Below are 22,890 nucleotides of genomic sequence, written 5' to 3' on the forward strand. Positions count from 1 at the left end.
ACAGTGCTAGTTACCATGTGCAGTGGGGGCATCACTGATCTGTGTCCAAAGAGCATCTTCGAGATGAAATGCGCTAATGTGTACAAAAAGAATCAGGGTCATCCTAGACTAATAGGTTACAACACAACTGGGGACAAAGTAACAAAAGCAGTAGGTAGGAAAAGGGGAAAAAAAACAATAGAAAGAGAAGAGAAAATACAGGTACATGTACATGTGACTGTTTTTTTTTCCACCAAACTAAAGGACATATTATATATGTAAATGACCATTATATATAATATCTCCCCTGTCTTTCTTGTGATGGCTTCATAGCCTTGTCTGAGCCTCTGGGATGTAGATCTCAATGCTATCCGCACTCTCGGTGGCAGAATTCTGTCGGACAGATGCAGCACGCTTTGCAGACATCAGCCGTTTCCTGGCATCATGCCGCTGCCGCTCTGTACTCTCCAGAGACCTGTCCCGGACCAGTGGGGCCTGACCTTTCGATGGCTTCTTTGGCACTGGAGGAGGAACCCTTCTCTCCTGATTAAAGCAGAAGGTTTATTACATTATACAGATTCTCCATAAAAGCTGTCAAAGCAGCTTTCCAAACTTTATTTCTAGTCCCTGTTTCTATCTATTTTTTAAAGCAGCTACAATATGGTAGAACAATAATTGCCATTCCTTGAACATTTTACTAATTCTAGATCTATTTTAAACACTAAAGCTTGACTTTGCAGCAAATAAAATAAAAGGTAGAACCAAACAACAGCAAATCACATATCACAGTTTTAACATTATTGTTTTTTTATTTTAAACCATTTAAACCATTTTCCATATAAAGGGGCTGTGGGTGACTAGATAACCCAGGGTAGTATTAACAAATGGATACTGTCAAAGATGGGAGCTAAATTTAGGATTATATAAACAAAGGTCCTCTTTACCTTTAACTTGAATTATTATGTTATTTACTACTTGTTATGTCATGTCTATCCACTGTACAGCACTGCGGAATATGATGGTGCTATATAAAACAATAAATAATAATATATTCCCAAAAGATAGAGAAATAGATAGATAGATAGATAGATAGACATGTAATCATATAATGGGGAAGATGTGCTATAAAAGTGAGTGAGTTTGACAACCCAGATTATATTCCTGAAAGATCAGGTTAAATAATGTAAAATTGTTTCACTTTAGTCCAATGACAAATGTTAAATGAGCTGGGCGCTGCCACTTTCTCAGTGCTATAATGCTGCGTGATGCCATGGGGCAGGCACACATTTCCGCAGCAAGTAACAATTTAGCAAAAAAATGGAAGATCAAGAATAGATGATAAAACGAAAGGAAAGCATTTGTGTTAGATACAGCAATACGTTTTATTTGCATTCAATTATTTGAAAGGTAAAATGTTTATCATGCTGTTGCCATACAAGTAAATCTTTCATGAACACTGGAATGAGAAATTAGCCATGAATTTTTATCTTCCAATATATATATTTTTAATTGATTAGATTAAACATCACATAGGCCTTACTTAACTATAAGTATAAGGAAAAACTAAGAAAAACTAAGAAAAAATGTTTTTTTTCAGGTGGTGTTGGTCTATTCCTCAACTTCTGAATTCTACTCATGAAAATCCATATTTAGCCAATATTTCTCACTTCTCCCAATATATGGAATTTAATACTTGCACAAATATTAAATGTTCTGCATTACATTTCACCAAATGGAAACTAAACTATTGTTTTGCTAACAATATATTCCCAGAGTATTCAAGTCCCCCCCTGGGTTGTATACATGACAAAACAGAGTGAACCTAGGATGCAAGAAATTTCTATTAAGCCTTTTGTTAAGGTTGACTGTGTGGTCAAGTTTTTCACGCAAATCATCAAACAATGGAGGCCAGAGGGGGGCCACAATGAGTATTTCTTGTTTTTCGTTATTTAAATTGCAGGCCAAGTTTATTTGTAAGAATTAAATTACAAGGATGGTTTAACGGTGATACATTTAATAGCTGAGACAATAGCAAATGCAGATGGGTTAGGACAAGGAGGAGCCTTCCCCAGGCCTGGTTAAGATGGAAACTGAATAAAATGAAAGTTGGGGTTTACGTCATTGCCAGTAAGGGCTAGTCTTAGTACCAGGAGTCCCAGGCAGCTGCCTAAATCAGGGGGTCCTGGCCAGTGGCAACAGTGAAAGCAGATAACAGTAGTGACTGAGCAGGGGATCCTTGCTGTGCCTTAGTACTCAATGAGCCAGTTGGGGAGACCAGAGATCTACTTTGTAACTGGCCCATTCCCACATCTGTATGGCCAGAGGTGGAATGTTGGTCTCACCTGGGTAAAAATTCTTTGGAATTGGGCATAAAACATGTTTTAGCAGGTCTTTACTTTGTTGCAAATGTCCTATTTACATACATTTGTATTTTTTGAAGTGTTTAATTAGGCAGTCCAATTTACTGATCATTCTGCCTTGCAGATAAACTTCATTAATGGTTCCAGATCCTACAGAATATTAATACGTTCATCTAAACTTTGGTTGATATACTCGGCCACTTACTATAGTTGAATCAGTTTACATACAGACTAGACTGTTTGAAAGTAGCCATTTTTGAAAGTGTCTCTCTTTATTAAGGGATGTCCCTTTTTAAGACCCTAACCCCTCTGTCCACCCTCTCGCCATGTCACAATCTTTTATCTTTGGTATGCACACCGTAACAGTTTAAAGAAAAAAAAAAGTTTATGCGGTTTGGAATCTAACAAAAGCTGTAAGGGGGCAAGTTGCAGAACACTGGATGCTTTGCAGGTAAATGACTAACTTCAATAGGTAAGTAAGCTTCGCTTGCTATAAGGACCAAGTTGGACCTGAATAATGCATGCTTAATGTTGGAAGATCTCTTACGTCACGGCTCAAATTTAACTATGCATTATGCAAGCCCATCTCCGACCAATTTGTGAATGCAGTGCATCAATGACATGCTACTGATCCAAGCACTGATTTCATTAGTTCTCCCAGAGGCTATATCCAGGGAAACATTTCTTTCACTAGATAATGAAGGTCTTTTGTTTGCAAACAATGAGACTTTTTACATTCTAAATGAGCTGATTGCTGATTTACAATAACCAGGGGCGTCAAATAATATATATTTACAATGCTAGGGGCATCAAATAATATATATAAATCAAATGAATACCTATTCTATATATAACTAGGGTGACCACGTTGATAGTTTGTTTCCAGGACACATATCATTTTCACATGTTGCTGACCAGCCGGGTGAAATGCTGCCCTGATATATGTGGGGTATACAGAAGGGAATCAGTTGCTCAGTTATACATCTCACATGCTGTAGAGAAGCACTTTTCTTGTGCTTGTCAGCCATGTGAAAATTATTCGTGCCTTTGGCGCCAGTGTGGTCACCCTAGTTACAACAGGGAATTGTATGCCACTGATTGATTTTTTTTTCTTGTAATCACTGATATGTTTGATTTCCAGCATTCAATATTTTGGTTCTAAGAGTGGGATTTACCTAATGAAGGAAGGTATGACGGTGTGTTCAAAAACTGGCTCTTCATATGTAAAATACCTTCATAGCCATTTTAGAGAACTCTTTGCATATTCATAGAGTCTAATGACAAATAGATGCTAGGCTGGGGGATTATACAAACACTTTGCTGTAAACAGGAGGGGTTAGGAGACAGCACAGGGTTATTGCTCTTATTACAATCTTACTTGTTTGACATATTTTTATTGCATTATTGCATTTACAATATAATACTTTTTATCGCTGTAATCATTTTTTTTTATCACAGTAATCATTTTGTAAAATTAGGAGTAGCATTTCTAGAGTGTTTTCATGCACCTTTTATTTTCGTTGTTATGTTACAAAGGCTATGTAAACTTTTTGGATTTTGCACAACTGTTACCTAATCCTTCCCAAATTTACTCCCTTGGGGTGATGTTCATGTGATAAACCAACAGAATTAATCACCTTCCAACCTCTATACACTTGAAACTTACTAAAGCACACTCTGGTAAAGTGTTGAACTGGTACTGAACCAGCCAAATATTACGTCGCTTAGGATACTAACTTTTGGCCAGAGGATGGTACCAATGACTGTCTAAAGAAACTACATATGTATCTATATATATATATATATATATCTATATATATATATATTATATAATATTACATAAATATACACAAATATAGTGTATATCCATAGTCAAAATGTATTGTCTTCCAAAGCTATTACAGGTATGTCTCTGTGTTAAAGTCTTGGAATTGTATATATGTTTATTTATATTTGTAGTTGGGATTAATGGTCGGGACATAATAAGAAATGTAATCAGCTGACTTACCTATTTAGAAACCCCCAGACAGCTATCATTTACACTTATTCTCCTGAGCATTTTATGACCAGAGGGCCATTAAATAAAACAATTTGAGGTATGGTGTGCGAAGGAAAATTGCTCCCTCAACCTTACTGAAAACCAGCAATGTAATTTCAAAAAAGTAACTAAGATGGCACAGAAGAAAACAGATGAAAGAAGAAGAAAGAAGGATGACAAATAAGCGCATGAAAGAAAAAAAAAGGAGAATAAAATATATAAATGTGGTTCTTATAGTCTGCCAGAATGGAAACTACTGTTGTCACAAACAACAATGCTATTATCTGCTCAGTGTGACCCAAGAGTCTCCAACATCTAGTTGTTGGAGTATCTACTATTACACACAGGTAGCATTGTGAAGGGAAAGGCTTTAACTGATGCTGGGTGTCATAGGAGCTGTGATTCCGCATGTTGACTAGCCCTGATAACAGCTGTGTGATGTAAAATGCCTATCATTGTCACTCAGTTTAATTATTACACAGAATAAAAGGTACTACATTTCGGATAGATTGACACATTCATTCATTGTCTCTCAGTCAGCATATTTTCTTCCCCTGTTTGTATTGAGATCTTTTCACATTTGTTTCAGATTAATTAAACACGGATTCCTAGGCATTTACAAATATGAACGCAAAAAATAAAATAAATAAAAAGCCAGTAGTGTTTTAGAGTTTAACATTCTATATTCTTTAATTTAAATATACAAACTGAATCCTGTGTTGCAAAACATTGTTTTCATATATTGTTTTGCAGGAAACACAGAACAGAAACAAATTTGTTGCTATCAATGATATAATCACACAATAATTAAACTTTATTAAGTATACTAATTGAAAATCTCTGTATTTATTATTAACCATTTGCACCTAGAAAAAAATGCAATGAGGTTATATTTTAATCCTAGAGTCCTCACTCCATAGACAATTGGCTTTAACACTCATCATCCAACAGGCAGCTTATTGATAGTGTTGCTTGTCAGACACGAGCTGGGAGAAAATATGCTGTTGGCATATAATAATGATCTTATAGCACTAATTCACCACTAAGCAGTCAGATAAGGATATAGCTAATCAAGTACAGTCCAGTAATCCATGGCTCGTTGACTCAGTTGTGCTCAGTCATTGATACCAAGGTCGATACATATTAATGGTCCATGCAAACAGTTTTAGGGGCCTCTGTTCTACAAAATGCAGATCCAATGATGCCACCAAGCAGTTACTTATATCCTACAGCTCTTTAAATGAGGTATGGTGATTATTCTTCTTTCTTTGTTTATCTCAGATTTGGCCATGCATGGTTTTAAAACGTTTATCTGAAATAATGAATACTAAATTCTACGGTATACGCGGTGAGCACATGACTTTACCCTATAAAAAGGCACAAATTGCAGCTCACAAGAATAACAAGGAGAACAATTATTGGAAGAAGGCAGCAACATGAGTCAAAACAGAAATCAATCTGCCTAACGAGCACCTTATAGTTATTGGCAGATTAATTTTGCTTGCTTTACCGATATATTTATATACTTGTTTCAAAACAGATAAAAATAAGACTTAATATCATCTGCATTAAACAAAATGGATCAAGGGCTCACAGTACCGATGAGATGTGGCCAAAAAATACAGATGGCTTTTAAGTGGACCCAGGTTGAATACTGATGTTCCAAGAAAGTGTAAATTTCTTATCATGGTGTTTAGATTTTTTTTCTGGATTAAATCATACTTTGAAGGTAGCTCAAGATAAAAAAAAATGGCTTTATGTCTTCTCTGAACTGTATCTAAAAGATACAGCTGCCATATTGTTAATGATGTAGGGCAAATGTTAAAATATTACCTGAGAATGAACATCTCACCCAAAAATATAAAAAAATTGCACATAATAAATTATAGTGAGTGTTTATTTTTTTTCCTAGTTTTGAAGGGTGGCAGAGGTTCCATTGCGGTTTTTGTTCCTGTTTTTTTGAGGTGATTACCAGGTTCAGTGGTGTTTTCTGTGCTTCCTTAATTTTCTTGGTAGCACCTCCTAGAATGTGCAAGTAAATTATACCGAAATATATTAAATATATAAATATATATCCATATAAAAAAAGTAAAAAGCTAGATACTGCCAACCATGAAAAACCAAGGCAGTCAAGCCTGTTTAGTACAGGAGAACCTCTTAAGATTTTCAGTAGGTTCAAGTTAACTGAACAGGTTAAACTTCCCATAGGCTAACCATTAGGACACATTTTGCCCATAGAATCATATTTCAAATATATTGATGAAACTGGAAAAAAATACACGTAAATGATGTCAATGCCCAAATTCTATGCTATAAGGTCCTATTTTGTTTGGAAACCTTTACGTCTTTTGTACCTACCTTTTTATCAATAGAGTCCATTTGTTTCCAACTATTGGCCTTTAACTGATGAAGTTCATCAAATTTCATGCTAATGTTTTCTATTGATAGTTGTAGCATGTCCCAGAACCCAGCTAAATCCTGAGAGGTTGGTCTGGGGTGTGCATTCGGATTCTGCAAAACAGAAAAAATGTTAATTTTGGTTTATGTTGATTTAATCCCCAACAAAGAAAAGTTAGAATTTTAGTAAACTTCCAGATATTCTAGAAAAAAAAATTTAATCTAGACATCTAGATACTGCCTCCATTTAAATTTATGTACTTTTTATATTATATATATACCGTGTGTATATATATACATATACATATACATACAGTTAAACTTCATTTTGTTGTCTATCTTTATTAATGTGAATTACTGTCTAGCACCCTCTTTCTACAAAGAATAACACAGAACTACTTCTATTTTAAGTTGTTAGTTTAATGGACTATTAAAAGGTATGTCTTTCTTGTTTGCCTGACCATGAGACCTTAACTGCCAGGGATTTGGGATCATGTATTACACAAAAACCCCCAGAAGGCACATACTAAATATGAGTAATCAATTGTGTTAGTATTTTGACAAATAAGCACTAAGCTATTTCACCCATTACTGCAATTGAGATTAAAGAACAAATGTTAGTACCAACTGTGAATTCTGTTCTATCAGAACATTGGGCTAGGGAGCTACACGATTACTGTTGGCAACTCTGGAAGAATCATGTCTGGGCAAATTTACAGATGGAAACAAAAACGGTGTGGCGTGTACACAGAAAGCCATTGATGTTTCACAGGGAATTGCAATGAGAGGGATTATAAACAGGAAAATGCTCCGTAATTGAAGAACATGGTAAACCAGACACAATAATAAGGGCTCAGAAATTCTGAAAGACTCAACATGCCGGGTCAGATATGTTTACAGGTTTTCACCACAGAAGAGACAGGCAAAGCCCTGTAATCCATCTGATGTGGACTAAAGTTCCCATGATGTTCATACACTTCTGAGTAGCTGACTGGCTGGAGTGCCAGAATTTGCATCTTTCTGAATGAAATGAACATGGAAAGTACAAGTATTGTGTTATGTTATGATGGATTCATGAGGTCTACATACCAGGTTCTCTTCGCAGAGTTCTCTGAACTGGTAGAACTTCTGGGACATCAGAAGCTGAGCACAACCAACTGCACTGCGAATCTTCTCTAGGACTAGAAGAATACAAAAAATGATTAACCTTTTAACCACTGTAGCAGACGACGGTAAGTACTTATATACAGATGAAGTTTTGGATTCAGAGCAGCATTGTCTTAGACATACGTATATTGAATTGTACAGAGACCTACATTACATCACTTGGATACAAATATATTATGGGTACATGGTGTACCCCATCCTATTCTGACAAAAGGGGTACACCAGAAAATGGTGGAAACATTTTTTTTTACATATTTCAGATAGCTAAAACTGCCTAAAGTGAGGTTTTGTTAAAACCCTGAAATGATAGTGGTGTCCCTGATGCAGAGGCACGTATGATCGGAGTTCATGAGCAATAATGGAAATTTTAAATAAAGTCAGAACCAACGTTGGTTGAGAAAAAGGCAAATATTACATTTAGATGCTCCAAGATCTGTTTGAGTAACTAGGGGCAACGTCCCCTTTATAACCAATCAGATACAAGTAGGCTCACCTTCCATCCAAAAAATCAGTGAAATCCCTGACACAATAGAGAAAGGCAGAGCATCAATCTTCCTTTAAATCCACAGCTAAATTACTCACATACCTTATTCGCCCCTAAGAAAGGCGGCCTCGGTGCATTGCACTTCTGGCTTTTGCGTTCGTTTATAGTCTATCCTTTTTTTAGTGTCCTGCTTATGCTTTAGCGAGGTGAAGAACTCCTGCAGTTAGACATGGTGAAAGGCTGAGCACAGGACCATGACCAATATATGGGTGTTTAGGTGTCCTCATTGAATATGGATTAAAATTTGTGATATTTGTAGCAAAATAGCTCTTAATGGTATGGTGTAAGAATCATTGGGAGTGATTCAGAAAACGTAGGTAGATGAACATATGTAGAGATTGTTTTATATTTGGGATTTAGCTTGTTAGCTAAACAAGCTACATGTCGAGTTATGATGTCAGGATGTTACACGGATGTTAAAAATCCATTTTTTTTAACAATCTTACGTATTTCCTGTTTCAAAATATAAGACTTTTATTTTATGCGGATCTGTATGACAATCTCTCCACTTTATAGTTACGACAAGACTAACTCTACAATGTTCTCTACATATTGATGGCTTATTAATACGTTATTTTCTTTGATCGTATAACAATGAAACACTCTTCTGTTTGGACATATGCTTTCACCATGCAAGGTCAGGCAGTTTTTTTTTGTCAAGTTTTTTATTTCTATATTTTGGTGGCATTGTTACAAACAGTTTATTTTTTACCTAGGGAATCCTCTCTATTTTTCTTCTGGATAGTTTTGAGCTTATCATGAAACCCTAGTTTAGGACAAAAGAATACAATGCATATTTCATACATGGTTGGCACTCAAAGGGTTTAAAAGGGAAATGTCTCACAAGTAAGTTCATTTCTTGAAATTACCTATGTAGCTTGTACTTTGCTTGTCAATCAGAGTAATTGTTTTGGAGATAATTACTTTAAATGTTCATGGAAGCTGAGATAAGTGGCCGGCTACAGCAGAGCTAGAATTACCTTATCAATCTGCTATGATGAGTTTTCTCCCCTTCCCTCTCTCCTGCCTTACTAAGGCTACATTAACCAATCAACAACAACCAGCAACTTAACAATAATCCTGGAATATAGTGATAAAAAGGAAATAATCATGCAGATCCTGAGAAAAATAAAGATAGTTTTCCCATGCATAAGGTGCAGGGGTGGGCGGACCTGGGTGGTAGGGGGGCAATTGCCAAAATTTCTGAAACTTAGACTGACCCGCTTGTGGAATGTTATATTATGTGACTATAATATTGAGGCTATTTGGACAATGTGCAAGCAGCTATTAGGAAGTGCTCCAGGTAAGGGTTTGCTGTGTGGTGTATGATAAATTGAGGCATGATTAAGTATGTTTTAGTGTAAATATGTGTTAAAGTGAATGTATGTGTAAATGTGAGTGTGTGTTAATGTGTGTTAGTTTGGGGGGTGCAAGGGGCCAGCTGTAACTACCCCCTCAGCCAGAAGGTGCCAGCCCTCCCCTGATAAGGGAATATTTTAATAGGTATGTAATGCTAACTTCAATATGTAAATACCATTACATAGGTCTCAATATTGTAAGCTTGCGAGCAGGGCCCTCTCCACCTAATGTATTGGTTTGTCTTAGTCTGTCAATTCTCGTCTTTTCATACCCCTTGAATATATGTACTGTATTAAGTGCTTCGTAAATTGTTGGCGCTATATAAATAAAAGATAATAATAATAATAGGTTTATTTTGTGTATAACCTTTAAAATGCGAAATTTGGGAAGGACAACAGATCTGTTTTAAAATGCTCATCGTAGGTCCCGTTCTTTGTTTTATGGGGTGGACTGACTGTTACCAAATACCTGCCCTGGTCATTAAACAAAACACAGTATAACACACTAACATTTAATATATAGATAAAAACAACACTTAACATAGAAACAAAGATATCTGAACCATTCTGCAATTCGGCACAACTATACTGCCTACTATAAAGACTCTAACAGGTCCTTAGTCTTTTCTCATATTCAGGATAGCCACATGGATGTTTAAACTCTCTGTATTTACATCTACCACCGTACGGAAAAGTACAATTTTCTTCCATGGCCCCGACTGTCTAGTTATAGACTGTGAAATCTCTTTTCCTGACATTTTCATATTCCTAAAGTTCAAAACGAGAGGTTCCTGTAGACTTGCAGAATATCGCGTCTTTTCCAGGCAGGACTGGAAATCTCTGTTGAAGTTTCACATGCAGTTTATGTTTCTAGCTAAGAATACAATTATTCCATCTATCAGGCTTTTTAGCTGCCAGTGAGATAATGGCACACAGATCCCTGCAGTGTTACAGGCTGTTGTCAAGTTGTAATGAGCTAGGTCCATGAAGCAGCTGTTTCACACAAGGGCTGCTTTGTCCTGTACAGGCCGGGATCATTTTACTGGGAGTGGCATGGAAACAGGCCTCATGTAAGCTGCTACGGCTCAAACAAAACCGTTTCAATGAAAACCACAGTCTTCGAAGCCGGCCTTTCTTATAAAAGTAAACTATGTACTATACTGTGCAAAATAACAGCCGGTCTGGATATAATGCAAACTTTCAGGAGTGTAGTAAAAAAAAACAATAAAGAACTACCATTAACTATATTGTCAATCTTTATTTATTATTATTATTTATTTATTTTTTTAAAAAAACCTTTTTAACCTAAATCTGATAGCTTTGTCTTTTTTATGAAAAAATACACTATATACGTAAAACATAAATCAGCGGCAGAATGTTCCTGTTGTTAATTAGTGTCGCTTAGTAAAAGGAACATGTGCTTTTGTTTGAATGAACATAATAGACACTGATGGGATGGATATATAATTCACAGCCAGACCACATTTCTAACATTTTTCAGAACAGCATAGGTACTTGAGGAATAGTAGCTTTTCTGTCCAAAAAGGCTGGCAGGTGTATTAACTAACATCCAAGCTGTCAAAAGAGCCATAGAGGTAGCCTGACTTAACACCACTTAACAGACTAAACGCCAACAGTGACTGGTCTATACACTGAAGTCAAGATGCTGTTTCCGGCGGAGTCAAGAATTGTCAAGTTTTGACCCTAAAGTTAATTTGCGTTTGACTAATGGGTTGATTTGGCATTAGCAGTTAGACCAACTTTTAGATTTAAATCAAACTTCATTGAATAGATGCCTACATTTTGCTGTCTGTGCTTAAGAAAACAGACTTAAATGGAAAAGATTATTACATCTATAATAATAGATACATCAAACATTGTAGAAACAGCATCTTTGCTGTTTGACGAACACTAATTGTACTCTAGCATGCTAAGTAAATAAACATTTGCTGACCTGGACCTTTCTTCTATTCTTTATAGAGAAACATTTTTAGCTTACATTACAACAGCCTATAAATGTCTGCCTTTGTGTCACATGACAATTAGGCTTTCCAGCATAATTTTGAATGAGACAACATTTTTACACTATTAAAAAGTTAGTTATTTTAAGTAAGGTTTTGGTTATTCAGTAGTATTATGAGTGATGTTTTTCATGCAGTGTTTAGTTATAAGAGTTAAATTCAGCAGTGTAGGTAGAACATCACATTTAATAGAGAATTAGCTATTTGGTCATTTTTCAGTTTTTTTTAACTTTCGTCTGCGATTTGAACAATGTATGCAAGCATTCACGTATTATGTATTGGACCCATTTTTGATGATTACTATGCACCAACGTGCCAATGACCTTGAGTAATGTCAAACGAAGAACTCAGTCTGTGCTACCCATCTCTGTTGTCATTTTAGTCAAGAACCATCTAATTTGGTTCCCACACATTCCACGATTTAACGTCCTGTGCAATATGTTAACACAAGCATGCAAGGTGTTTAAAACACTGTTAGAAGACAAAGCAACAATTGATCTGGGATTAGAAGCGTCCCCTTTTTTCAGAGACTCATATCTCCTCTTTGGCAGTTTCTGTTTACCACCTCTTTTTAAGGGCTGTAATAAGCATTACACACATTGTGTATGCAAACATTGGGCACGCATGACTGCACCGACATGAAGCAAACAGTTGATATGCCTTCTGTACAATATTTGATCTGGCTTTACATTTTGAAGCCTATGGGTCTTATACTTTGAAATTACATTTCCATTCTAATGCTTGGTTACTGGGCTTTCTGATTTCAAATGTAATGAGATTACTCAAGTATCTGAAACAATGCAAATGTTCAGCAGCAGAGAAAAGTCACCAAATTTTCATTTAGCCTTTTTTCAAGACACACAAAAGGACATGCTGCTATTCTGGGGTTTTTTTGTTTTAGAATCTTTCCTTTGCTAAAATCATTTTCTTTATTTTTTATCATTATATTTATTAGTGGACCAATTAATAATGATAATTTTGATAATATAGTATTATTATTACTATTATAAATATTTTCATTATATTCAATAATGACCAATTTATAATGATAATAATACTAATATTTATAATAGGAATACTAGATGTAATTATTATTATAAAATAATTATTGTATTTAATATATTTTGTGATTATTATTAATTCAAATTCAAATCATGACATTGAAAAATGCATCCTTTTAATAGCACTATTATTAACAATTTAACAACAATAACATGAACATGTTTAAAAAATTACAAAGGGAGTTATTTTTTAAAACATTAATGCACATTTTTCCCTTACTTAAAAAAAAGAAATGCAAAAAAACAAAACAGGGGCTTGGTTGGTGAGCCTCATATTCAACTACAACCTGCGTTTAACCCAGAAAATAAAAAAAGATTAATTAAAACTTTTGTATCAGGACCAAGTAATAACAGATGGATAGTTACACAGAACACTTAACATAAACTGACAATGGTGCAAAATCACAGAGAAAAGGTTTTTGCATTTCTAGGAGTAGTTTTAAAACATCTCTATCATGTTGTTTCAAACCACATGTCAATCAGTGACATGCCGACGTCAATGCAAGTGCTCTCCGAAAATACCTTACATTGACACAACCAATAACAAGTGATTGCCACTTACGCTTTCACATTTCAATTCACTCTATGTATTGTTTATAGTAAAGTACTCACTGTCATCAGACAGGTCATTTTCATGCTCTTCTCTCTCCATTTGCTGGCACCAACCCTCCATTCTCTCCTTTTCTGCCTGAAGAAGCTTTAAAAACCAATGTCCATCTCTATGACAAACCGACCTATGAACTGCTTCCATAGGATCTTCTGTGATGGAGTCAATCCATGGGTCTGGAGGAGGTAATATGGAAGGATCAAAATCAGCATCAAAGTCCTCCTCCACTGCACATGCATGATAGTGGTTGCCTGAGCCCTGAATGCTGACAGTGGAAGTACAAGCATCTCGGGAATACTGTTTGGTCAGTGGAATACCATACTGAAATTCCTGTTCAGCAAATTCCACTGGACATTCAAAATGCTCCCTGAGGTCCAGATCCGCTTGCACAGCAGCGGTAACACTGTTAGATCGGGCCAGTCGCCGTAACCTTTAGAAAAGGGATACAGTGAAACATGTTAGTTTAGAATAATGTAAGACAACATCAAATATTGCATATTCAAAATGTAGCTGTTATTACACTGTATTATTAAATATCATCACCAAAAAGCATAGACGGAATCTCCATGTGGTTCAATTTTCAAATGTTTGCCAACTTACCATGAAGCTCACAATTAACTCAAACATGGACCTACTGTGACAGTATTTGGACTTCAGGTGATGTCTCCTGTTCATATATTAAATTAAATTTACAAGTGATTTAAAAGTACAATATCTTAGTTCAGTACCTCCCTTTGATTGGCCGTTTGGCACATACTCAGTACATCCCCTTAAAGTGTCCTCTGTTGATAATTGATCATTTATCTTTTACATTAATTTTACTTTTATGATCTGCACTCTATGACAGTTTGATAGAACCCTATTTTGCTTGTTAATTCACATCTAGCAGACTGTACAAGTATGGTAACTAGGTAGGTTCCCATATATATATAAAACATGTGTATGCTTCACTGTTAGATGTATTTTGGCAATGCTTCTATATATTGTTTCTATTCCAGGACAAAAAAGTGATCTGCAGCAATACATTGAACGTAGCACAAACTTCGCCATACATGCCCGAACCTGCTTGACCTAAAATAAACAGAATTATCCTTTCTACAAGCATTACAGGATGTGCAGTGTAGTTATATGGATTGCTTGGGGAGAATGGGATTGTCTTTTATAATTCTTGAAGTCTACAGATGCGTATTAGAATGGAACGGTATCTTGTGTAGTTTCTGTAGAATGACTAGAAAGTGACATTACAAACACAAGTCTATTGACAGTTTGTGCACTGTTTACATTCCTTCCCCGATATCTTGTGTCATTGTCAAACCGATAAAACATTTTAAAAGCTCTTTGAAGGCATGGGAACTGAGTAATGGCCATTCATAGACTTTAGTGTAATATGACATGTTGCTTTTATATTGCTTTAACTTCTTAAAGCAACAGTGGCACATACGTGTCAATTCCGTCAATGTACACATTTACAAAGTATTCACAAATACTTTGATGTTGTAGAGGTACGCAGGAGACAGGATAATACTTGGCTCCAGTTTTGTAACTTCAAATTTCTGGTAGTGTCATGCATTAAACAGAGAAAAAGGTTTTGATTCATCCTTCTGAAACTACATTCTTGAAAAATGCCAGACAGTACCGATATTCAAAGTGAAAGTTTTATCAAAAATATTATTATTTAACACCATAGTTTACTTTAAATACAACGTGAAATATTTTATAAGCACAACGCACATGCACTTAATAGACAACTGAAGAAGAGCCATAGAATTAAATATAGCTTTAGATTTAAGAGAGGGAGAAGAGAAAGTGGATGGAGGTCACATTTATTGAACAGTTAAATATACTATTGTAATACTTATATAACAATATATAATATTATCATATAATATTATATATTTTGATACTTATATAACAATATATAATATATTTATATCATCTAATATTTATCTATTAGAAAAAAATATATATTTGGCCATAGTTAATCAGTAAGGCTGCTGTTTTTGAATATCTCTGTAACTGATTTGAGACAAGCATCAGCATTTTATGTTCATATAAATGTAAAGAAAAAGTCTGGGTCATCTTAGGTCATTAGCATTACCATAGCAGAACATTGAAATATTCATTACTATGGATATCAGCACCACTGAGGAACTACCAAGGTCCTGTTCTGCGGATTCTGGATCACCCCTTGCAGATGCCATCAATGGGAAGAGAATGGGAAAAGAACTTGGAAACTCTGATCAAATTAAAGGAGACACATTAGAATGAGAAATACATGTGGTCAGCTCCATGGCTTCTAGCCCCGTCTCAGATGCCTCCCTCCTGCACGCACCAGCAAACCGGCATAAGCCCCATATACGATAATACTAATAATTTTCCATTAATGTTATTCTTATGAATGGCTTGAATTAGTTAACCCCTTAAGGACAATGGGCGGTCCCTAAACCCATTGAAAACAATGCATTTTGAGCCCGTACATGTACAGGCTTTGTCATTAAGGGGTTAAAGCTGATATTTACGCACTGAGTAGCTCAACCTGTATTGCACGTTCATTAATATGCTTTGCATGTAAATAAAAGTTGTGATGACATTTGGTATCCCACAACAGACTCTTCAACCCCTTCATGTCTTTCATTAAGATGGTGCGGTCACCTGAATGCAAGTTTTAGTACAGTCATATTCCTGAATTCCACATATTTCTGCTTGTTCGTTTTTCAAGCAGTTTCCCTCACAAGTAAACTACAAACTCCAACTGTGAACTGATTAATTGCTGGTTACCAGGGCAAGTCTTTACAACTCAAGACTTCCAAAGCACTCTTCTTTTGTTCTAAGTGACTGCAAACAAATACAGCAAGCAATGATTACATTAAAGGTGACTCATACACTGCCTTTCTATATAGCCGGTGTTAGTAATCACTTCATATCCTCTTTACTTGCATGATTTAGCTAGCCACAAAATTTTAATCAAATAAAAGTCTTTCATACAACCTGATGCCTATTAACTTTTTGTTTACCGGAGTGAATGCAACTGTATATAAAGCACAGATTCAACAATTTGATTATATGAAGCTTGCGGCATTTGGAGTTCACCAGATGTAAAAAGTGACTCAAATAAACTAGTACCTGTTTGAGGTTAACTTTGAAATAATAAATAATTATATTCAAATTGTTAATAATTGTTTCAGAAGTACAAGGCTGTAAATTAAGAGCAAAAACGTTAATTAAAAGTACAAGGGTATATTCACTAAGTATAGAGTTGTGCATACAAATAAAAACGTAAAATTTTTCATGAACGGCCAAGTTGATGCTGAGCTATCCTTTCAAAATACAAAGTTAAATCGATTCTGTGAAACTGTACTAGTGCTCCCATTTGATTTACTTAAATAGCGGCGGCGGATTCAGAAACGCTGTTACAATAGGGGAAATATGTAACAAAGGCAATTTAAAATGACAATAACATCAACATTAAAAAATACTTGTACAGGGGGAGGAGAGGGCCCTGCTCTTGAGAGCTCACAATCGATTGTACACTAATTATTCAGCTGTACTTTCATGTGGATTGGCCAGGGTTAGATTTTTATATTCATCTCATTTCATTCATTCTCATTATGTCTACCGTGTCGCACACAAAGGATCCAAACTTCATCATAACCAAAAGCCCGTATCTCTGAATATCCAGTCTCATCATCTGCTAATCAATTGTATAAAGGTACTAACAAAATGGCAATTAACATAATTCTGCCTAAATTTCAACACCAGGGCATGAGATATAAAGCACAATCCAGGTTTCTATAGTTTAAATAACCGATATGAGCAGTGATTGGCCCATCTATAATTAACCAATAGGCATACAGGCTGTGACTTTGAAAAAAAGGTGTTAAAGATTACATGATAAATGACAACTAAATGTTTATTTTTGTATATTTGCTTCTTCAATCAGTTTGCATTTTAACAAAAGAAGGACATTTCTTATAGTACCTGTAAACTGTGACAGTGCAGGGAAGTCTTTATGGTTATGTATTCCATGTTGGTTTTGGGATTCAATTTTCCCTTTCATATCACGTGTGTATCTCTCCTAGGACTTTTATCTGTTACGATGAGTAATAATGATTCTCTCCAGAGAAAAGTAAATTAATATTACACAAAAAAAGGAGGAAAAAGAGAACAGCAGGTACTTGTACCGAGGCACTCCTTTAACTGCAGCTGATACAGATAGAGTATTGTGTTACATACTGGTTTATCCAGTCTATGGCTTTGTGCTTTTCAGCACCTAAGGCCAGATTTTCAATGCGGTTTTCAGAGACCGGGAGCTTTGTTGGTCAATAGATACAAATGAGTACAGCTCATCTGTTACTAACTTGGAGTTGTCCATCTGTTGTTGAACAACATCCTCCATGATCTCTGCTATCACGTTTGTCAGTGTGATTGTAGGGGAAAGCAGGAACTCTAGGGGACATGGCCACTCACTCTTTCACTGATTTCAAAGATTTGGCACAGAAGCATTGTATTTCTTTTATTATAATCAACATGTGTTATGGTGTATTTAAGACATGATAATGCTCATTGCACATAGAAACACTGGGCCACGACAGCCTACAGTTTACAAGCGGCTGGAAACTACACATCAAAAGATCACTTTAGCCACCCAAGATTACTTTAGCCACCCAAGCAGAAGTTAGGTAGCAGGAGCTTTCGGGCACCAGTCAACCTTCCATTTGCCTGGCATGCCCGACAGGCCTGATGGTTACTAACTAAGCCATGTGTTGGAGAATTGGCTTAACCCTACATAAAACTAATTTTACTATCAATAGGGGCAATACTCCTGGTAGGAATCTGTGCTATGGAGCAGTGTACTTCAGCTAATGGTGTTGCACCAAAGTTGGTGCCTTAAGCGCCACTGGTGTTTATTCATGCATGTCACAGCTGAGTTATAAAAATACTAACGTTTTGGGACATACATACCGAAACATTTGTGTTTTTAGAGCTCAGCCATGATACGCTTGAATAAACATCAGTGGCACTAATGTATTTACTGACTTGGTGTGCACTTTTACTTGCGCTCACTCCGCGTTTTACTATGTAATATACAGGGCTAGCTCAGCCTCTCCTGGCAGGAGAAGCTCACTGAGTTTTGCCCATCATAATGTCTAGAGACTGATGTGTTCACAGCTCTCTCCTGCAACTCCCGGTATAGTGAATACAGCCCAGCTGACACAGAAAGTTGATGTTGCCATACTCCTCGTTATAGTACGTGACAATTGCTTGTTTTTAGGCTACACGTTTTACATTACCAAAAAAAGGTAAAATACAAGAGAAAATAGCTAATCTCAAGTGTGCTTTAGATGCACATTACTAAAGGCAACAGGAGGCTGAAAGCAAAGGCATCCGTCTGACCGGTTTCATTGCGCATTCTAACACAGCAGCACAGAGGAGACAGCTGTGCGCAGAGAACAGTGCAGGCCAGTGATTAGTGATGAGTGAATGGTCAAGAAATGGGTTTAAAAGGGCAGCAGACAAAGCCAGCTCTAACATTCCTTGGAATCAGTATCTGTGGGGGAAGCTGTCTATGGAAGACCATTACTCACCAGGATGAAAAAAAAAATGCCAGACCCGCCGAACAGGTATACTACAAAAACATCCATTAACAGAAAAGCGAATCTCAAGAGATTGGTTATCCCCCTCCTTGAGCCATATGTTCCTAAGAAAATCTTGGTACAAAGTGCTACTGCGGTGCATTTTCTTATCCATGTACTATTAAATAATTTATACTACTATATTCATTTTATTTTGTCTCTTTTTTGCTATATATATATATACATTCCTGAGCTATTACTGTTTCAGTGACATTAAACTTATTTATTCTTCACAACCTTTAAAGCAAGCTTTATATGGTTTACTTGGCTGTCAGTGTTCACTTCTGCTTGCTCTCTCGTCACGTGGAACTGTACAAGCTGGTCTCTTACTGTACTGGAGCCAGATATGTCCAAAAAATGTGTTAAAGTGAGGATCCAAGCGTAGTCTCGCTTCATTATTTTCTTGGGATTATAACAAAAATGTTCTACATTTTTAACAATATTCAGATTATGGCTTTCTTGCTTTATGGAAGAGATGTATTACACAGAACTATATTGTTAAGAGGCATTACACTAGGGCTAACTCTTGCGGTTCTTAAAGGGGTACACTTACCATAGTTTTTCTATTTTGTAAGCACACTAAAAGACAGTCTTAACAAGGTTTCACAAAATAACAATGTTTCTAACAGCTGTATAAAAGCTTTTTGTATGTTTTTATATATGTTATTTTGAATCAAGTCTTATCATACTGTTTTGTGGTCAACAATAAAATGCCTCAGTCTTAATCACCTAGAAGGGTCCTCTGATTTATTAAGGTTTATGGCCAAAGGGACTTTCCTAGCACAATCAGGACTTCATTAACATTGCAAAAGGAATTGGCGCAGTGTGCTTTTGGTATACCAAACTGCATTTAATTCAAAGAAAAATATTTTTTTTATGAGACATCCCTTTTTAAACTCTAAATATATATATATATATATATATATATTCCCAGTAGTTCCAATCCATACTGCTTGGCACTATTCAAACAAAATGTTTATTATTGTGATATAAAGTAATAGGATTTTTTTCTGTTAAAAACATACCATACCGTATATGTTATCTGGCTCCTCTTGAAAGGAGAATTTTCCTTGAACTGGATGAATTTAGCTAATCCATTAAATGCATTGGATAATAAATATTTGCATTTCAATATAGAGTGACAGTGTTTTTAGGCAGGACAGACATGTAACTGTAAATCATACGCTAGCTAGGTGTCTAAATGATTATTGTAGTCCTCACTTACATTCTTTCAAAGCAGGCAATTTTTAATCAGCTTCTTAACTAACAGAGCTGACATAATCCTTGTTAGTATTTTTAGCATGCTTCCCTCAAAATAATTTGATTTGCTTGTGATAATTTTTCCTTTTTTGGAGACGCTAGACTTTTAGAAGAATTTAAAAATAAAATTAAAAAAATGAATTAATTAAACATTAGAAGATGCATATGGTTATAAGTTATAACCAATACCACTAATATCAACTGTTAATGATATCAATGATGATTTGGCATACATTTTTTTGGAGGCGATTTTGTATGAAAAATAGGGCACATTTTAGATTCTTTACCATGAAGCCTAAACACTTCTACTCTCTTATATCTGAGACCGTATTAAGTGTGCAAAACTTGTTCACTGTTTAGTGAGTTTGCTCTCATGCAGGGGTTATTCTGCAAAGTGGAGTTTTTTAGTTAACCTCATCATTAAATGTATTAAGTGTTACTTTACCAACTTTAAAGGTTAATAGATATCCCAATAAGTGTAAAACTGAGGTTCTATCGAACATACATGTGAAAGTCCTGGAGCATAGAATTGCTTCTGAAGAAACCAACATGTATAATTTCTCTTCTCTGGTAAGTATGTACTCAAACCAAATCAACGCAATTCAACATTTATAACATGAAGCCTCCATTACTGGTCTGTAGGGCTTACAACCTGTATCAGCATACATACTGTTTCAGCTGGTACAGAAATAACATGAAGGTGATGTGCCATGATGTACATATTAGAAGTATAGAAATACAGTAATGGTTTCTTACGCTCTTTCTTCTTCTACTTGGATTCCTACTGATTGATAACGAAAGGCTGCTTGTCTCTCTTCTGCTTTCGCTGCCTCCTCTGGCCCATCAACCTGGAAGAACTTTAATTGGTAAATAAATATATAACAGTGGGAGCAACCATTTAGGTCGGCACTGGGTAACTATTGAAGAGCAGGCTAAGTCCCATCAATTTCAAATTGTATCGTATGGATGTGTTTAATGAGTGGACCTCACGCAAGAATAAGTAATGGCACTAAAGTCTAATTTTTTTAAATCAATGAAACAGGTATGCATGGATTTGCATGCTATGAAATGCACTCCAAACGTGGAATCCAATTCAATCCAATACATTTGACATGGTAATCATGGTTATCTAGCTAATCATGGAATTTCTAGCTAGTTTCTTTGTCAAACAAAAAAAATATATTGTTAACCCCAGTGTTACCTGTATTCCAATAGACAGATTTTTTCTGAACAAATTGCGCTTTCTATCCTCTGCAGTAATGGTAGCTGTGCTGGAGGAGGAACTTGCTGTGGCTGTGTTCATGTTCTCCATGTGTTGACTGGCAGGGCCATGAATCTGGGCATTGGCAGCCTCTATAGCAGCGGTAAGTGCTTTCATACTGTCCAGGCTCTCTGTGGAGTTACTGAGTCCTGATTGGCTAATGATATCCCCCCTTTGGCCATGCCCATCCATGTAGGCATCTTGGGCAGATTCTGTGCTACTCTGAGCAGTTATAGAGATGAATGGTTTGGTTGTGGTTCTTGGCGGCACAGGAGGAGGTGTCTTCTTGTATGTAGTAATACATGATGATACTATATGAAAGACACAGAGATCATATGGTAAATATTGCTGATCCAGTTAGTATAGTGTACAGTTCTTTTAACAACATCTGGTCTTCATCATAAGTATTTGCTGCATGGATCACATATCCTATATAACTGGAGATAAAATATGAAAATGCGTACATAGATATATAGTATGGAGTCCATGTGTTGGCTAGTAAAAGGGGGATGACTTTTTGCCCACATCAACAAGATAAGTCCATGGTGCTGTAGCAGTAATATTCCCAGGAAGATTTTCTTGAGAGTTGTCTCAGTGTTGCTGAAATAGTTATTTAATACTTCACATACACTACTAAATTTAGTATACTGTGTATGATATCTCTTGAGAAAAGGTGAACTCGGGACAACTACATACTTAAGAGTTTTTTGTTTATACTTGGCTGAATGCTGACATCCGTATATAACTCTTAACCCCATAAGGATGAAAGCTTTTGGACACTTAAGGACGAGAGCGTATTCAGCATTTCCACTCTTTTGTTTAACAGTAATTTCCCCACCAATCTCTTTTAAACAATGTAGAATTAATGAAAATTGATTTTTTTTTGCAATTTGCTGGCAATTTATTCTGCAAGGGTAAGTCCAACTGCTTAAATAAGAACTATTTATGTTCCACAACACCTCCTGAGTAAGTAATACCTCATGTCCATAGGTGTTGTGCTTTTGTGTAACGCACCCTTACACAATATATCTTTTGCCTGCTCTTAAGGACCTTAAGGATTTCTCTTGTAACTAGCAGGAGTCGCTAATAATGTAATGATGACATCACAAGGGGACTGGTTGCATCCCATCTTCTCGCTCCATTCTCCCTACCTACTGATTGCACAGTGATCAGGGAGCAGGGCTCCACAGCCCCGTTTTTCTGA

General features: G+C 36.0%; 1 protein-coding gene across 5 annotated transcripts in view; it reads right to left on the reverse strand.

Annotated features, from left to right (window-relative positions):
• Positions 1 to 306: 306 nt before the first annotated feature.
• The window catches only part of LOC149287862 (disks large-associated protein 1-like), a 127,880-nt gene continuing 105,296 nt past the window's right edge, over positions 307 to 22,890 (reverse strand). For 4 of the 5 annotated variants that reach the window (XM_089492374.1, XM_089492373.1, XM_089492376.1 and 1 more), the window contains 6 exons: positions 21,627 to 21,997; positions 21,182 to 21,273; positions 13,538 to 13,962; positions 7,864 to 7,955; positions 6,736 to 6,888; positions 307 to 522 (listed from right to left, as the gene is read on the reverse strand). In XM_089492374.1, coding sequence (XP_089348500.1) covers positions 307 to 522; positions 6,736 to 6,888; positions 7,864 to 7,955; positions 13,538 to 13,962; positions 21,182 to 21,273; positions 21,627 to 21,997 — 1,349 coding nt within the window. Of the gene's footprint in view, positions 523 to 6,396; positions 6,400 to 6,735; positions 6,889 to 7,863; positions 7,956 to 13,537; positions 13,963 to 21,181; positions 21,274 to 21,626; positions 21,998 to 22,890 lie in introns of all 5 variants that reach the window. The other variant, XM_089492377.1, reaches the window with a different exon arrangement.

This window comes from Sceloporus occidentalis, unplaced genomic scaffold (genome assembly GCF_023333645.1).
Source record: "Sceloporus occidentalis isolate IW3139 unplaced genomic scaffold, rSceOcc1.0.p SCAF_56, whole genome shotgun sequence".
Lineage (NCBI taxonomy): Eukaryota > Metazoa > Chordata > Lepidosauria > Squamata > Phrynosomatidae > Sceloporus > Sceloporus occidentalis.